The 19,327-nt window shown below is 39.6% G+C and overlaps 1 protein-coding gene across 1 annotated transcript in view; it reads left to right on the top strand.

Annotated features, from left to right (window-relative positions):
* The first annotated feature begins 3,469 nt into the window (after window positions 1–3,469).
* plxnd1 (plexin D1) overlaps window positions 3,470–19,327 on the top strand; it is a 50,248-nt gene continuing 34,390 nt past the window's right edge. Inside the window, exons 1-4 of the mRNA XM_061257809.1 lie at window positions 3,470–4,805; window positions 14,096–14,272; window positions 16,421–16,552; window positions 16,828–16,928. Coding sequence (XP_061113793.1) covers window positions 3,582–4,805; window positions 14,096–14,272; window positions 16,421–16,552; window positions 16,828–16,928 — 1,634 coding nt within the window. The 5' untranslated portion in view covers window positions 3,470–3,581. The remainder of the gene's footprint in view (window positions 4,806–14,095; window positions 14,273–16,420; window positions 16,553–16,827; window positions 16,929–19,327) is intronic.

The following is a 19,327-nucleotide window of genomic DNA, read 5'->3' as shown; positions in this document are numbered from 1 at the left end:
TCCTGTAGGTGTTAAGTTGACCTCAAGAGAGAGAGAGAGAGAAAGAGACAGAGAGGGAGAGATATGCCTGCTTGCAACACAAAGAGAAGGAAGACGCTGTGCTCAGCGTCTACACTCGTGTGTTTGGAGAACTGAAGAGCAGAACTTGTGGGAAATGCAAACAAGAGGCACTGATGTGATCTGGGTCTCTGGTTGGCTCTAAGGATACCCACCTCCTCCTCCACTTACATAATATTGAAATGGTGTCATTTTGAGGGACATGTCACCACAACAAGTTTCAGTGTGCTGTCACAGTCAGTTTCTCTCTTCCATAGCCTGGGCACATCGGGAAGGGGACAATGAACAACCCAGACACCACTGCATTTGAAAATTCCCATTGTAGGAATGTTCGGCTATCATGAAAAAAAATGTGTGCAAATGTTCTGACTCAAGGTTATTTCCGGTCCTTTTGGGACAGAATAATGCCCACAGTGGGGAATCTCTAACCCTAACTTAGCTGGCTGTGTGATATTGTGACATTAGAATTATTTAATGGATATCCTTATCCAGAGTGACTCACAGAAGTTTAAAACATCAGTGCTAGACCCTGGAATAAAAAAAGTGCGCAGAAGGCCTATTTTACAATCATTCAAGTGTGAAGTGAACAAACCATTACAATTTGTAATATAAACAACAGTAAAAACCACAGTATACAGATCCAAGAATAAAGAAGATTTCTAAAGAGGGTAAGGTGAGTCAGGTTGCGGTCTTAAGACATCGCACTATGGTATCTGTTTGAAGATGCGTACGTAATGCGATGTCCATTGTTAACTCGAACAGAGTAGATATGATTCCAGTAAGAGTTGGTTTAACAGTGAACAGTTAACAGGTCACATTGTACATTCCATGTAAGGGTTATATTCTGTGTTTAGGAAGTTACAGTATATACGTGGTTTGCATTTTTAATATGGTTGTTTCCGACCACAATACCTTACAATAGCAACAAGAAGCCCACTAGAAAATGACAAAACATTGAATCACATTCAGTCCCCCAGAAATCCCTCCAGTGTACAAAATATTGACGCAAAAAAAAAAACAAGGGCTTTTGCAGGTTCAGTGTCTCCCATTTCAAGATATCGATTCCACTTAATCTCTGTTTGAAAACAGAGAGACACGTTTGGTTCCTTGACAAAGTGACACGCCTCAGTTTTATCTGGGGGGGAAACAGATTGGGAAGGCAAAAAGCCTTTCTCCCAGGCCCACTCCTCTAGACTGGACTGGATGGCCTGACACTGTTTTCAAAGACAACAAGGCTGCCATGTCAGTCACTTGGGACTCAGCAACAGGAAGTTGCTGCTCTCCCTCAATAAAACACAAATGTATACTATGAGACTAATTTCAGTTCACAGCAATATATTTTTCCTTCTTCAGTTAATACAAACATTTGCAGGACTTCTAAAATTGTCCACAAAATGACTCTGTGAACAGTATGTCACAAGTAATAGTGATTTCTGCATAGAAATAAGTAGGCTACTCATAAAGTGGGTGTTCATAAAGAGATATTCATTATAATTTACACCGCCTACATTCTAGAAAGTGAGTGCATCTATTTTCGGGCACATACGGGCACAAATGTATACAAATGTACTAAAAAATGCATCGTGTGAATATATTGTATTTTATGGTAGTTAAGAAAAAACGTTCTTCACCAAATTTCCACCATGTGGTGAGGGTAACCTAGCTCAAGGATTATGGCAGGGCAGGAAGATATAAAGACCTGCACTTCCGTTTCCAGTAGGCCATTATAAATAGTGTATCCTGTATTATTCGGGTAATTAGCTGTAAGTGATTCCACATATTTTTTGCTCTTCCGTTAGGTGTGAGGTACGAAGAAGCGTGACCGGAGCGAAGCACTCCGTCACACTTCTTCAATAACGCTGACCCCTGGCAGTCGTGACCCGTGACCTCAGCCCTCTTGGGTGCACCCAGACAGCGCAGTGTTTTGCGTGTAGGCTTGGACTCCCTGCGTGTGCGAGTTCTATTTCTGGCAATCAATCCTTCCCTGCTTTATCAGAGCACTTTCCTGCCCTACCCCGCTGTCCGATTAGCTGCGGGAGGACTATGGCCAAGATAAACACCCACAGACTCTGTCATGCGCTTATCGGCACAAATAATAGCCTGAAGTGGTGATGTGGATGCTCCCGAGGGACCTGTCGCCGCTGGTTTTGAGATCGTATTCGGTATCATGGAAATAGCCCTACACTGACACCCCAAATCATAATCACAAACCCTATTGACGTCTTGGGTTCTTCGCTTGGCTCGGAAAATGTTTTGTTCGATTTCCATTATATCGGCATTTTCATTAAATATCCGGCAATTGTAAACAAAAATAGTTGGCTTCGCTAAACGTGTCACGTCTTGCGTTGGTCGTTGGTAACGCTGATTGAACGTTGAGGTTTTTAAATTAACTTTATTAACCATGTAAAAGATGTGGCTAATAATTAGACAGCAAGCAGTGTTTATTGCGCAGCAGCCAACACCGAATGTCAGATCTCTTTTTTCCCCCCAATCTCAATCCCGTGCGTTAGCCTAGCACTAGCCTATGACTTGGCCATCTGAGCTTTTTTTAATAATTAGGCTATATTTAGGGCGCCATGGAATCAAACTATATTGAGCGCGAGTGGCCCACGTGCAAAAACTAGATGTGGGCCCCCAGACCACTCCAAATGTTGCTGTGAATGGGAGTGTCAAAGAGAAAGGTGCATCAGTCCATCTGTTTGCATTTTAACAGCACTCTACTGCACAGATGGAAGGTCTCTGTACCGGTCCGTATCTAATGTTTGAGATGAAACAATCCTGTTACCGCCAGAGATGGGCTATGAGCCATACTGTACAGGTCTCGAATGTTTTTCATCAATAGATTTTCCATGGCTATATGTCCCCGATATGTGTCTTAAGAGGTGGAGACACAGCTGCTTTCCCCCCTAACCAGAAGCTTAAAAATAAAAAATATACCCTTTTTGAAGTTTTTAAATATAAACATTTTCCGTTAAGTATGTCTGTTATAGGCAATAATGTAGGTTATTCCTTTTCAATAGCTAAGTCGCATACATTGTTTATCCATAATGCGATTCATTTAGCGACATAAATGAAATTATTTTAAATAATTATCTTTATTCATTCACTCGCATGAACGTATAGGCTATGCTGTGACTACGAGAAAAATGACTTGATTTGATTTATTTGACAATATATATAAGGCTACAGATGATAAACACACGTAGACTAAACATACTACTTATCTTAAGTGTAGTGATCAGGAACGAACATAAATTGACAGAAAAGTGGAGCTCTATATATATATGCAGTCTATATTAGCCTACATTAAGACCGTGAACTATTAGACATTTGAGTGTAAAGCATTCAGCGCGGTGCTGCGCTACGAAAAGGAAGCACGACTCTTCATCACGTCATTCTGAGTTTAGGCGTTCGGCAGGAAACAGGGTTTCCTCTTGGATTGTTGTAGTGAGAACAACAGCATATTTTTCATTACTCAATGCAACCCTCGGCACATATCACGGTGAATCTAGCAAGAAGGAAAAATGTATCCTTCGGAAAATATAATTTTGTTTCTTTGCGTCTTGTTTTTCGGCACCCGATGGACTATCCATCAGCGCTTTGTTAGTGCGCTGCAAATCCAACAGGCATTTACATCTCCAAACCTGACCAACAATTTCGTTGTGGATGAAGTTTCCAAAAAAGTATATCTGGCGGCAGTTAACACAATTTACCAGCTGAACGCTACTTTACATGTGGAGGTTGAGAAGAATACCGGTCCGGTGGAAGACAACTTGCTTTGCCATGCGCCACAGCTGCCGCAGGCGCCCTGCGAGCACCAGAAGACGCTTACCGATAACTTCAACAAACTGCTGCAACTGGATAGAGCGCAAGGCGTCCTCGTCGTGTGCGGCTCCGTATACCAGGGTTTCTGTGAGCTTAGGAAGATGCAGAACGTTTCTGAAATCGCCGTTGAATTTCCTCCCCAGGGTGCCAAAACTGTTTTTCCCAGCATGTTGAACATCGCTGCCAATCACCCCAACGCTTCAACAGTTGGGCTCATTTTTAGGAGTCACAGTGGGAATACCAGACTTTTAGTAGGAGCAACTTATACAGGTATGGGGACACCTTTTTTCCCCAAAAACCACAGTAAAGAAGACTTAAGATTTGAAAATACACCAGAGATTGCCATTCGCTCCTTAAATATCAAGGATCTGTCAAGGCTTTTTACTTATGATATCAATCCTTCAGAAGATAACGTCTTTAAGATAAAGCAAGAAGTGAAGCCAAAAAATAAGCTTAATTTCGTCCATGCATTTATACAGAAGACATATTCTTACATCGCCATTAATAATGACGCCAATATGGGTCACAAGGAGAGTCAACCTAATAGTATACTTGCGCGGATTTGCCTGGACACTGAAAACCCACGAAAATCAACTACAGAGAGCAGGAAACTTACAGAATCATATATTCAAATGGGTCTGCAGTGTGGTTCAAATGGGAATATTTACAACAGAGTTGTTTCTGTTTACCCTGCGGAGATACATTTCGCGGATGGGCATGAACCAGAGCACTTTTTATTCGGAGTCTTTTCCAAATCGAACAAAAACTCTGCTTTATGTGTGTATAAGTTTTCCGATATTGAGGAAGTTATCAGGCAAGGGAGAAAGAACTGCTCGAATTCTCCTAGCTCCGGTGATGTGCAGGTGTTGGACAGCGTTATTCAAGGTTCGGGCGCCGTGTGCATTCAAAAAGGAAATTTAGTGGTAAGTAAATTCCTGACAAGATTACGCCTATATGAAATAAATTACGCATTATGTATAGAATGTGCATATTGGTTTACATAAACATTTAAGGAACTAGATAGGACCTTCAACATGCCTACCTGGGCGTTATGAAATTAAGGAACGGATCGTTTAAGCGCTGTCTTTTGAAATAGTTTCGCTTAAGTACAAATTTTGGTAAAAAAGATTAACAGTAATTCATTTGAGAGCAGTTCCACTACATATATGGTATTGTAGAGTGTTTTAAGTTACACAAATGAACAGAAACATATTTTGTTCCTGGGACAGAAAGATAAAGAATTACTATTTGTAATAGAGAGGAACTCTCGTATCACGAGTGCCTTCTGCTCTGTTATTACAAGAGGGATCTGCTAAAGCATGCGGGGGTTATGGGAACTGCACTGGGGCCTGTGAAAATCAGCTGGGCGCCAGAATTCCTCTTCTGTCGGATAACAACCAAATTTCGACGTTTTTCCCTCATGGAAATGCAAATTGTAGCATTAAAAGGTTTAGTACATTGGCATGTCCCTTGTAAACGGCATGGACCTGTTAAACAAAATGGCTTCGTGTAACATCAACGTGAGTAGCTTACTTCTAACTCGACAAAATTATATTTAGTATTAATTTCATTTATAAAGGTTCATGAAATAGTAGAGACGAGTAGAATTTACACTGGGCATTTTGCTGTACATGATTTTACCAAATTATTTCGACATATATGTTCTAAAAATGTGCTTCCAAACATTTGGCCTAATGAATCCCTGATTCTGACGTCATTGGTCATAAAACATTATGTGCGTTTTTGCTTGAGGACTAGTCGTCAAACTTTCGACGTGTGTGGGCGAGGATTAGGAGTCTTCAGGTTATCGTTTTATTCTACAGACATACAGACTCGAGGGCCATTTCCGATGATACAGCCATTCCCAATCAACGCAATGTCTTTTAGAAATAGGTCGGTAGTTTTAATAATTGTATAAGGCGTGTTATGTTTATATGTATATGTCATAGCTGAGAATTAAACAGAAATATAAAGCGACGAATTGTCACGTATTCAATGGCATATGGCTTCAAATCCTCCTGACGTTCCTTCAAATGCAGTCTTCAAAAAGACATGCAAAACGTAAATGACGGAAACATAAAAGCAACACAATGGCAACACTGTAAAAATATTTTCAGAAAAAAGTTTCAGAATTTCGTATCAGCTCTTGCCTGTAGTGAATATAATGTCACCTGTGTTTGTTTGTAAACTGTGATGTTGGAGTTATAAAGAAATACCGAGACATTTAAATATTGCATGTTTTATAGAAAATGTGCAATAAAATGCTTATGCATGTGAACTGTCAGGTATGCTAGTCCTACACCCCCTTATTTAGGGGTACGAATGGTGGTGATGTTGAGCTTTTAGGACTCGATTTGTGTATGCTTTTACCATTGAACCTTTTTAACACTCTCAGCACACCTCATATAACAACATGTCACTTCTCCTGTTTCGGATAACTATTCTGACGTAAGTGTGCATGAGTCTTATGGCAAAATAAGTAGGAGAATGAAGAAATTCTGTGTCCAATACTAGTTTTCCATGAGAGGCGGAATCTGATATTTCCAGCATGGTTGCAGGGTCCTCTGCTAAAGGGAAGCCAAAGAAATAGCTTATGATGAGTGTGGAGGTCAAACGTGGAGGGAGGCTCATGGGAAACGCTGGCCCAGTCATCTTCAGAATGCAGACACTGCACCCCCATGTGACTCAGTCAGGGATTAAGTCTGTGCTTTATGGAATTAAGTCAAAACGGATTTGCTTACTTTTTTCGCAATACAATTAATACAGACTAATATAGTAAAAATGGATCTAATCATATAGTTATATAACATGTCCTGTAATATACTATTTTCGGCCAGCCTAACCCCCACTACAGCAGTTAAGGGACCAAGTTGAATGTTATATGTTTCATTAAGTAAAATAAACACATTTGAGTCATACACAAAATATGCAACTCCTGGTCTGTCCCTTAGAGATAGCCCAGTATACCTAGAAAAATACATATATTATGCATAATTGTGCCAGAAATTTTGTTTCCAGTTTCTGCCTGTTTAATAACACATTCACTGATTTGAGGCCAAGCATGCTACAAGCTTTTATAAGGAAAGACGACACCTTACGTTCAGTACTACCCTCCAATACTACTAACAATAAATTAACTTACACTCTTAGTTTGACTGTTTGGTATGAGGATGGTATAGTTGATTTGGAACCATATAATGTGCGGCTGAAGTGCAGAAGGGGCACCGAACTGTGCAGGTGATGTCTTGCAAAATGATACATGTCCCCCTGTTCAGCTGTTGTGTCCGTTTCAGATACAGATACTACTTTCATTCATTGTTTTTATTGGAATTGATCAATGAAATCCCAAAAACAAACACAAAACAAGAGCACAGCAGGTAGGGTGCCTGTGTTTTCTTTCATGCTTGCATTTGCGAGAACGCTGGTTATCAGGCCAACCAGCTACAGCTGAACAAAATCACAACAAAACTGACATTGTGAGCCCTGCTGGGAAAAGAATGGCATATGCTGGTAGCTGATAACCAGCGGAACGATCTAGAGTTTGTTTTGTGAAATATGGTACCTGGTAGTTGGTAGCTCATAGATGGTGACCACCTAGAGCTACTGTAGGTGTGTGAAACAGCTAGTAGCTGAAAACAACTAGTCAGTTGGTTGTTGGTAGCTGGTAACCAGCTATAGCTAAGTTTGTTATAGCAGCTGGCGGCTGACGATTACCTAGGGTACAGCAAGCTGAAACGGAGTGGAGTGGAGGTCAATCACATGAAATGAAATTAAAGAGTTAAGTAGCAGTTTCTCTTCAAACAACCCTACGAGCACAGACCTCTGGCTAAACAAAATATGCAAATAACGATGTGATTCATTTCAAAATTAAGGAATGTTACTGAAATGTGATTCAGTGAACCAAAATGACACTCTAAGCTACAGAATGAATGTTTGTATTTTCATGGCCAAACTGACTGATTTACCCATAGCATAACCAGATCTATAACGTTATAGTATACTTTCTGATGTCATCGTCATAGAAATGTTATGCTTTTCAGTATTTCCAAATGCGATCTTATCCTCTGTGAATTTTAAACATGTTGGCACAAGTACCACTAAAAGTATTTCTATTTGTGTACGCATCTGGCAATTAAATTGCAGTACAAAACTGTAGGGCATTGTACATAAGTGTGCCTCTCTGCAGAGCCCCAAAAGGAAATAGACTGTGTTTACCATGTTGACACAGGGTCAGCAAGCCTTGATGAAAAGACCGTGCTCATCAATACAGGACTATTGCTCCCATCAGTGTGCTGCTTCTGCGCAATTCTGCCACCTCAGTGGAATGTTCCCATAAATGTTGAGGTGAAATAGTACTGTATAGATCATGGGTTTTCCACATACACAAGCTACCTGTGAGTCAGCATCCAGCTGTAATACAAAGGTTAACCAGGTTTGTTGGACATACAGAGATGACATCAGCAGGACCATTGTTGTTACCCCCGTTTTTATTTGATGATTTGTTGTTTTTCCTCAAAACCCTGGGTATATAGAGGGAAACGTGGAATGGTTCGAGGAGACTCGCTAATACAACCTCCTGCACACCATTCGCGTATAGCCATTAATATTGCACCTTTCCACGTAATTATATTTCTGCATTGCACATTGTTTAATAAATTGTATTAATTTGAACTTGCATCCTCTTGACTTACACCACTGCACACTTAGCAGTTTAGAGTCCTAACACACATAGACAACCTAGGATACCTGTACCCCGTAGTCACTCGCCTATACACCAGTACCATCACAAGATACATACTAAGTATCATTGTAGGCTATACATGTCACAGGTACGTCCGCGTCTATACAAATAGATAGCGATCATATAGAGCCACACTATTGGCGGACATTTGCAGTTCCTTTTGTTGTACTGTTAGAATAGAGGAGCAGTTTAACTTATCTTTTGGAGTCAGATAAACGAGAACAAAATTAAAGTAACCCTGTTCCAGTAGCATTGGTCAGACTACACCCGTTTCCTTCACCCTTCGGATACTTCCGCCTTTTGGTGTATTTGGGGGGTTTCTTACAAAGCCTACTGTCAGATGTGCATATCTCTTGCTGCTTTTGTGCCCAAAGGAAATGTTGTAGATATAAACCTACAGTACAGAATCTAAACCTATGCTATATTCTTAATATGACCCACTCGACTCTGCTCGACTGGAATACCAGTTTAGTCCAGCTTGACCAGGCTGGTATACAAGCAAAACCCATTTTATCTGCCATATTTTACACACAAGATTTACACACTGAAATAGAGTGAAGTATGAATATTTAATACTGTTGTTAGCTGTTTCATTTATTTAAGTGCCTTATAGTATTATAATATGTTGTTGGTGCAAACACCGCAGCAAGAAAAACCTCCATCTGTGAACACTGTGCATTGGGGAAAAAAACTGCAACTACAGTGGAGTGAGGATCTGTTCTTTCTGCTTGCCAAGTATTTCCAAGCAAATGAGCTTAAAATGATGTTACAGATAAGTGTGGGGGAAGTAAAACACTGAAACACACCACATCAAAAGGGATGGCAGGGTAAAGAATATCTTACAGATACACTGCTATACATATTTACAGCTTTTTGCAGACACTAATCTCACAAGCTTGTGCTCAATTTTCAGTCACATTACATTTGAAAATACTTAATTCATCACAATGCATCTAACTACCAATGTATCCAACTACTCAAAATGATAAGTAACTGTAACATTACTCCTAAAGCATAGTTTTATGGAAACTGATTACTTGTTACAACATGTTTGATCAATGTTCTAGGATAAATAAATCGATTGACACCAATTACTAATTATTTTTTCCATTAGCCTACTGTTGTAATTTTTTGATCGGCTGTGAGATAGGTTGGATGTCTCCCTGCTAGCGCCAGCACAGGGGACATGTATCAACCGCCAGTTGAGGTCTTTCTAAAAGTGGCGCCACTCTAAGCCACAAAGGGTGGCATGCATAAAACTCTATGATACTTCTGCTCTCAAAAATAAGTAGGTGTAAATGATCTTATTGACTCGCTAGTTAATTTTGTAAACGGCCGCTTCCCCGTGTTCTGTTCGGATATGACTCATATGGTTCATATGATTTTATCATACTTACTCTTGTAGCCGAATTTATGCTGAAAACAAAAATATGAAACACTTTGAAACACTGGAAAATATGGTCTTTGCATCCATTACAATGCATCAAACTACCAATGTATCCAACTACTAAAAATTGTAAGTAAATGTAACATTACTCTGAAAGCATAATTTTATGGAAACAGATTACTTGTAACAACATTCCATGTTTAGATCATGAATGTTTTAGCATAAATAAATCGATTGACACCAATTACTTTGGAACAGGATCGATTTTACCACATTATCATTGAATGTAATATTGTATCACCATCCTTTGTCACAGGGGTTTTCAGCCTTTTTTGACATGCACATTTCAGCTGGTGGTCAAGTGACTAATGATTGATTTTACATAGTGGTAAGAGCAGGAGTAAGGATGTGTATCCACCTGCAACAACGTAGTGACAACATGGAGCAGTCAGAGGATCCATGTTAAAACAGAGATCAAGCAGTGAGAGGAGGAGGAGGTGGAGGTGATCGAGTTCTCCTTCGGAGAGGTAGCCTTGTTTCTCGTCTTAGAGGTGGGGGGGTTGTCCTGGTAATGGACAATGTCTTTCACTGCAGTTCAGGATTTTTTACAGTTTTTTTTTTTTTCAATTGCTAAAAATGCACTCTTCATACAACTCTCTGCACCAACATGCAGCATATCAGTTCATTTAATTCACAAAATTGATCAAAACTACTAAACCACTGCAAACATGTCTCAAAGGCATTACAGTTGATGCACTATTTTCTGTGATTTTCAAATTGGACTGTAGAAATGTATAGTTTTTGGTGGTTCAGCCTGATTTTTTGTAAAAGCAATGAAAAAATCATTCAGTTTGGTCCACATACAGTGCTCTTGTCCTAACTGAGAAAGGTTCTAAAAAGTTCTAAAAAGTATTAAAAATATACTTGTTTGCAGTTGTAAAAACAAACAAACCCACAGTATGTTATAATTATATATATATATATATATATATATATATATATATTTTTTATTTTTTATTTTTATTTTTTTATTTTATTTATTTTACAGTATTCAGATTTTTTTCAATGATTCCACTCTCTTCTACTGTTTCCACTATTCCATTTATTTAGAACCACAAAAAGACCATATTGAAACATGTATCAAGTTTTTTTTCATGCTATATAGTAAAGTATTGTGAAAACGACTAAACAGTAAATCTATAGGTATCTTTTGTGGTGCCATCTAAACAAATGTTCCTATAGTATTTCATGAAGAATTAGGAATTTGAGTTTGGAAGTGCAAGATTTCCTCAAAGATATGAATGCACAATGCATGTTTTGAACAGGCGAACAGGTTGTGCTTACCATTTTGAGTGTTGTGTCTAAGGTTTTGAAAATAAACTAAACAGAAAAGCTTGACAGTTGACCAACTCGCAAATTTCTCACAAACTTCAGTGTTAAATCAGCTGGACTCGTACTGTATGTACTCTGTTAGAGTTAAATCAACATTGGACATATTACTGTGTAAAAGGTTTGCCGTCAGATGTAAAAGTATCTAAATATATCCTACCCACATGACATATCAACTTTTTCAGTATGAATCAATGAAAGAATTAGGAAATTCCAGGAGTACACCAACTGACTGTGATTATGTTACAAATACGTTTTTATTGTCTTAAATGTGCAACATTCACAGCTGCCCCTGTGTATATTATTTCCCTTGCTGTGAACCTCCTCTTGTTTTCAATTTCTCACCATACACTATTTTTAACACTGTAGAGCAGTTTGCTTATTTAAAACCAACATTTCCCACCTCCTCAACAAAACATTTTATGTATTCTTGGTGAACATTTTAGTCTACTGTATTATCTAATAAATGTACTACCAAGTCTAACATCTGTCTAACAAGTGTCAATTGACAATTTTCCATTGTTATTCTCATGATCCTGATTGTGATTTAATTTTTAACTAGATGATTATACACATAACTGAATGCTTGTTTGACTCATGGCTTCATTGCAATAGTGCTTCCAACAACCCCTGGCATTGAAGGACTGAAATACACCTATAATAATAATCACCTTATATTTTCTCCAGGCCTTTGCTATACTGAAGTATATGTAGTTTAGACAGTCAGTAGAAAGTATTTCAAATTTTCAGGTTATATATATTCTTGGTAATAGTAGCTTTACTATTTAGACTTTTGAAAAGAACATAATTCAGAAGAGGAAAAAAATCCATGTATAATGCATTGGATTATCAGGTTTAAGAGTGACAGATTGGTCTTCATGCATGGATCTCAGCATTTAATGTGTGAGACATGAGGTGCCTGCAGTGACTGATGTGTGCTGCCAAAAATATTTCTTGTGATGATTATAATGATATATTTTACACCTTATGGACCCACTGGTTCTCTTGCTAAATAGCACAAAATGAGTATAAAACCAGAATATCCATGTGCTGTTATGTTGCCTGACAAAACTGTGAATTCCATTTTTATGGTTTAGTCACACCTGCATTATTATTTGTTGACTGCTGGGTGGTCAGTCTATGAGTACTACCTTCATTGACTGAGTAAACACAACTGTTTCCAGTTTGCTCGCAAACATCAGTGAATGATAAAGCAGATTAGCCATGACCACAGCCCTGTTTGAGGACATTGTGCTGCTCACAGTTCTTTGGAGCTCACTGATACAGTCTCTGCTATCATTTTTGGAGAGCATGTGCTCTCCTCTGAAGTACATCATGTCAGCAACCACTTCTTATCACACCACAATTCACACTTCAGCCTTGCACAGACATGAGTTTGAGGAAGACTCTTCATGTGCAGTTTAACGGATGGACTTGCAGGTGCCTAATCAACCATTGGGGGGTGGCTAGTTTTCGATAAGGTGCTGTCATCCCAACTGACTGAAACCCTCCCTTCTCTGGGCAATGCTAGAGGCAAATTGTGTATGTATAAACTTACGTAAAAGTTTAGCTCATTAAATTAAATGTAAAATGTTGGTGCATAGGGCTATAGTCCACCAAAATAAAAATAGCCATGCCATTGTTTTGTTTGTTGAAAAGCTGTTATGTTATGTTATGTGTGTTCTATAGGTTACATATCAGTTTGTCCAATAGCCTATATCAAGTACAGTTCCACAAAGTGATACAAAGATGTTATTTTTACTTATCAGCTTGATCTTTGTTCTCCAAGAATGTGCTACAAATTCTTTGCTTATCAGTTTTATGAACAACATTTAATCAAAGGATTGGAACTTTTGTCTAACGTTGTCTTTTGGAACACTTTAGTGGTAAGGCATGACTTCCTGTTTCACTGGGGTATAAATATGAGGTGACACACAGCAAATTCCCTTAGTCATCCTTCAACATGAGGAAGGTCAGAGAACACACAACTCAAATGCAAGGAAATCATTTTCAGATCAGGCAATGGTTATATAAAAGCCTAAAAACACTCATTTCCACTTGTATGGCAATAATTAAGAACAGCTGGAGCTGTGATGAATCATACGGGTAACAAAAACTACAATTAGTTCAGCTGTATTTCAGACCAAATGTCAGAATGGGGAAGAAAGTCTAAAAGACTTTGACCATTGTTGGTGCCAAAAACAAAAAACATTCAGTGAGCAGCAGTTCTGCAGGCAGAAACGCGTTGTTAATGAGAGAAGTCAGAGGAGAAGGGCCAGACTGGTTGAAGCTGACAGGAAGGTGACAGTAACGCAATTAACCACAAACCACACATTCCAACAGTGGTGTGCAGAAGAGCATCTCTGAACACACAATGCATCAAACCTCTAAGTGGACAGGCTACAGTAGCAGAAGACTTAATAAGTCTAATAAATACCTAATAAAGTGCTCACTGAGTGTATATTTTTAATATGAGAATTTCTGCTCATATTAATTGATGGTGCTAATAATTGTGGAAGGCACTGTATGTGTTTGGATGTTCAAGGAACCAGAATTTGTTAGCTTGGTTTAAATCTCCTCTCCTTGAATAATTGATTGCACTCATATCAATCCCTAAGTATTTGTGTTGTGCATGTTCAGGGTTGAGGCTGATAAGGGAAAGAAAGTGAACTCTGCTCTCGCGTGTGTTTGCGCAGCTGCAGCCGGAGCAGCTGGACTGTGGGGCCGCACACCTGCAGCACCCGCTCGATCTGCGCAGACCACTGAAGGCCATGCCTCTCCTGGAGACCGTGGGGCTCAGCTCTGTGGCTGTGGAGAATGTACACAACCACACCGTGGTGTTCCTGGGCACCAGTAACGCTCGACTATACAAGGTAAGCACATCTGTACGTATCAGCCCACACCATGTACCATTTCTGAGAGTAAATTCTCAGTTATGCATTTAATATCTCTGTTGCTATCGTCTGTTTCTATGAATTTATGACTTTAGAGACACTGCATTCAGAGGTAGCAAATATGAGAGAAAGCCTCAGGGAGACCACTTGATAATTGATTACAGACATAAATAATTTGCTAATGATCCTACAGTGAAAGGTACTGGCAACCTGAGGTGAGGGCATTCGAAATGTTGTGTGATTACATCATTTCAGAACTGTTTTGGGCTTTGGAGGTCCCCTAGTTGCTGACGGTTGAGTTTCTTCTCAGGAGTTTATAGCCTGACTCATCAACACAGGCTGCTCAGCTCAAACTGTGCTGGGAAATCGGAGCTCAGAAACATCTGTGAGAACTCAAAGTCTATGCAATTCCCCTTGATTAACAAAATAGCTTGTTTATGTATCATTTGCTTCCAAAATCACAATTTGCTGAAGTATTATAGCCTCAAGAGTGCCAGAACTGGATGTGTAATTAAAAAACACAAGAATAAAGTATCAAAGTAGAATAAACTAAAAGGATTTGATGTAATTGTTTTGCAGAAGACTTGGACTTTTTTAACATCAGGCGTTTTATAATTTGTTTGTATGTGTGTGTGTGTGTGTGTGTGTGTGTGTGTGTGTGTGTGTGCGTGTGTGTGCGTGCGTGTGCACATGCGTGTTTGCCCTCAGAGGCGGCACTGGTACTGCAGATATATTGTTGTATTTTATCAGCTTCAGGCTTTATTTAAAAACAAATTAGTAGTATATAGTATACAGCCCCAGCCTGCTACTCTACACAGCTACATGCTCTCTCTCTCTCTCTCTCTCTCTCTCTCTCTCTCTCTCTCTCTCTCTCTCTCTCTCTCTCATATCCCAGGGTCATCCCAACCCCCAACCACTCTCCCAAAACACACACATAAACACTCACACACACTCAAACATTTTTTCAGTCTGGTGCTTTTGAATGGATTCGGCTCCTTCGTGCTTTAGTGGGCACACAGACCATTGTACTGCAGGTGTTTGTTTTACCTGGGTATAATTCAAACTGGGCCTGGGCTTTGCAAGTGTGATGGCACTATTCTTCACTGCGGGGCAGAAAGCACTTCTACTGTATGTATGTTCAACAGGATGCTTCTATTTTCTCTTGGCAGCTTTGAGGGAGTTATGGTTTGTATATGGTATATGTGTTTACAGAGAATGTTTACTTCCTAAACTATTTGTAGTAACTGCAGTAGTTGCTAGATGGGAATCTGAGTAGTTTCCTTTGTAGAGGGGAGATTGTGACAGATTGTCATCCACAGTCTGGCTCAGTACTGCTTTTTTTCATCAGGAAGTCCTTAGAGTGATGATATGAACAAAACCACCTTCTCTCACTTTTGAGATAACAAGCATAGCTTTTATCAAATCAATCAGCAATTGGCAAAAGGAAACCTCTGAATTTAATTCCCATTAAAAACATTTCAGCAGGTCTGCTGAACCAATTAATAGGTTAATTCATTTTCATTATGGTAAGCCAATGCATGCATGTGCAAGATATGGAAACAATCCACACTGAAAGTATTTTACCACCAAAACAAACATAAAATCTTTTGGGAATCAAGGTTAATGATATCATGATGCTTTGAATTTTACTGAAAATGTTTAAATACGTAAGAATTTAAGATACAGGAATAAGAATTATATATGCAGTATATTTGAATGTTGATTGGAATGCACCACTGTCACCCTTTCGAGCATGAAACACTGCAATAAATGACTGTCTTAAGTATTTTTGTCTTGTAATAAGCCTTAAGATATATATTTTATCTCAAGCAGAAAATATTTGCTTGTTTTAAGTTACTGTTTGCTTGACAAGTGAAATCTTCTCACCCCATTGGCAAATCTTGAAATAAGTCAAACTTTCTCACCTCATTGGCAGTTTTTTTTCTCATTTAGCTAAAAAAAAATAGAAATAAGTATATATCACTAAGATACTTGTTAAGACTGACTTATTTTTAGTTTGGTTTTGCAGTGAACACAGGCTCTTTTGTAACCTGCAAGTTCATTTAAAAACACCTGACAGGTTGCATAAAATGTGTTTGCATAAACCAGTATTTATTCTTTCTTCAGCTGAACCTCCTTAGGAACCTGACTCTGGCCAATCAACCATCTCTAAAGCTTCCTTCTGGCGAGTCTGTCCATCACATCATGACATTTGACCCCAATGACCGAAACTACCTTTACCTAATGACCTCAAATCATGTGAGTCTGGGTACTATTGTTTGTCTCTTATCCAATTAAACTTCCTAGGAACAACATTAACTGAACACAATTTGGATGTATATTATGAAATCAGTTTTAAATCTTTAGGAGAAGCCCCATAAGTGAGATAAGTGAAGATTTGTTTTTTACAGGGAACAAGATTTGTTTTCATAGAAGTAAGATTACTTTCTGGAGATGACTTTGCAGATGTTCATTTCATGCCTTAGTGAGAGGATGTGGGTGCTTCGTGTGAAAACATATATTTCCCCCCACAGCTCCTGCGGGTTAAAGTATCGAAGTGTGATCAGTACACCAGCTGCAGCGAATGCCTGGGTGCTAGTGATGCCTACTGTGGGTGGTGTACCCTGGAGAGCAGGTAAGGATGCATCCAGTAAATGTTTTTAAATAATTGCTGGTCAACGAGTGTGTATGCACACATATAAAACCGACAATTTTTATATTGGCTTTTCTTCAATTTCATGTAATGGCAATGTTAGCCAAAGCAACATCTTATGAATGACTGATTCAAAACAGTCAGTAACTCTCTTGTACGGAAAACAGTGAATAACTCTTTCACTTTTGAATCAACTGACATATTGACATTGCCGGGTGGCCCATCCCACTGATACCCCGAAGTCCAGTGGAGACACATAATTGCCCGATATTGTGCAGGGAAGGAGGGTTCTCTAGTCCTGGAGTCATGGTGAATACATTCAGTCCGTTTTTATGAGAGGGCTTTATTTACTTTTGTTTCCATGAATAAAACACAATGCAGATTCTTGACTGTGAGACATCACACATAGAAGTTTAGTCAGTAGCCTGGTTGCTGATGCCAGCAGCAGACAGGGATCTGGGGAAGGGGGTTGTTGGCATGACAAGGTCTGGAACACCTCCAAACTATCTCAGCTGGCACAGCCTCTGGGACAAGCTTTGTTGAGCCTGCAACAAAGCCACGTTCATAACTCAAAAGATCACATCAGGGTCTTCTGAGAAGGAAATGTCAGATTCTTCTCAAAATCCTTTCAGCTGATGTCATGTATGTCTGGCATCAAGTTGTCTGTTGTTGGTCATTGTTGGTTAGCAATGTTGCCCAGGGGCCAGAAAATGTGGTTGGGGATCAGTGGGTTTGAGTTGGCGCAAGAGGGGCAGAAGTCTGTGTGTGGACATTCCCATTACTCACCTTGACATCTGTTACTGGAAAACCGGTTTACAATTTGACAATCCACCACTTTCCTCTATGTGTGGGTGGGTGAAGGGGAGATATTCTTTGGATTTAAATAGAAGTGGAAAACTTTGGAAACTTTCGCTCTTGCATAATAACTTGCAGTAATAGAGTAATTTGCCTTACTGTCTAAGAGCAAGCTGTTGGTTCATATTTTTTATATTTTGGTTTATTTTGGAAAGCTGTGTTACTCAGGAGATTGCTGGCTATGTGAGTCTGCTGACAGATGCGAAGTATGGTACAGTGTGTTGCGTTTGTGTTGTTTCACCGAGGGAAGTAGAAAAATCCCCCTGCATGGCTCAGACATGGCCGCACTGTCTCCAGGGGTGGGGGGGGGAGGGGGTGTGGATTGGTCAGTGAATCACTGCTGCATGCAAGTTCAGAGTCCACATCCGGACACAGGCAGCTTTCTCCCTCTCTGGAGCCCAGACGAATGTGCCTAGCTATTCTTAGTTCTAGAGTTGATCCCTACACCCCCCTTCCCCTGTATTGTTCTCCACAGAAAGAATGGGGTTCAGGAAAACTGCGAGATCAGGGGCTGATTGCACAGTTACTTAAAATCCTACATTTTCAGTAATACAGCAGAGCTTTTATATGTATTTAAATGGTAAATGGTTGGCATTTATATCGCGCCTTTATCCAAAGCGCTGTACAATTGATGCTTCTCATTCACCCATTCATACACACACTCACACACCGACGGCGATTGGCTGCCGTGCAAGGCGCCGACCAGCTCGTCAGGAGCATTCGGGGGTTTGGCGTCTTGCTCAGGGACACTTCGACACAGCCCGGGCGGGGGATCGAACCGGCGACCCTCCGACTGCCAGACGACTGCTCTTACTGCCTGAGCCACGTCGCCCCATTTAAAGATGATGCACGCATGCTCTCTGTAGTGTAGTAGTTATAGTATTACTGGTCTGTAACTCAAAAAATTACTGGCAAGCGTCATTTTGTTTCAGTCAGCAAGGATAAGAATGTCTGCCAAATGAAGTAAACAAATAATAAAATTAGCAAAACACATTTTATAAACATTATTTAGAAGCTATGAAAATGCAGAAATGTACTTCACACAATGTAATTTTCCGCTTTTTAACACCCAGTTCTTTAGTTTTGCTGTATAAGGTCATTGTGTCCTTGGTATATTTACTGTAGTGAGGAATGAGTTCTGCTGAGGGGACAAGAGGCCTGTTTCAGTTTTTATTGGTGAACAGAAGTAAAAATAACAGCCCACCCAGCTTGATAGTACTCTAATCCCATTAAATGGTGCTGATCTTCTGTGCCAGAGGGGGCTGTTGTTATGGAAACTTGCATGACACTGAATCAAATGCACTACAGTGAAACATGTATTGACAGCCAGTCCTCCACGTGATCTAATAAACTGAGTTTGATGCGAACGTAAGTGATGAAAGCAACCACAAAATGGAACCGAGGTACATAAACAGCGGTAATGCGAAAAAGGTGCTTCCTTTTTGGTGATGATATCACTTGTAATGTTGTTTTGAAACAAAGGTACGTGTAAAGCGCAACAACATCCCTTGCACATGTACCCACAG

Source organism: Conger conger, chromosome 10, assembly GCF_963514075.1.
Source record: "Conger conger chromosome 10, fConCon1.1, whole genome shotgun sequence".
In the NCBI taxonomy this organism is placed as follows: domain Eukaryota; kingdom Metazoa; phylum Chordata; class Actinopteri; order Anguilliformes; family Congridae; genus Conger; species Conger conger.
This window is presented reverse-complemented; position numbering and strand designations above follow the sequence as displayed.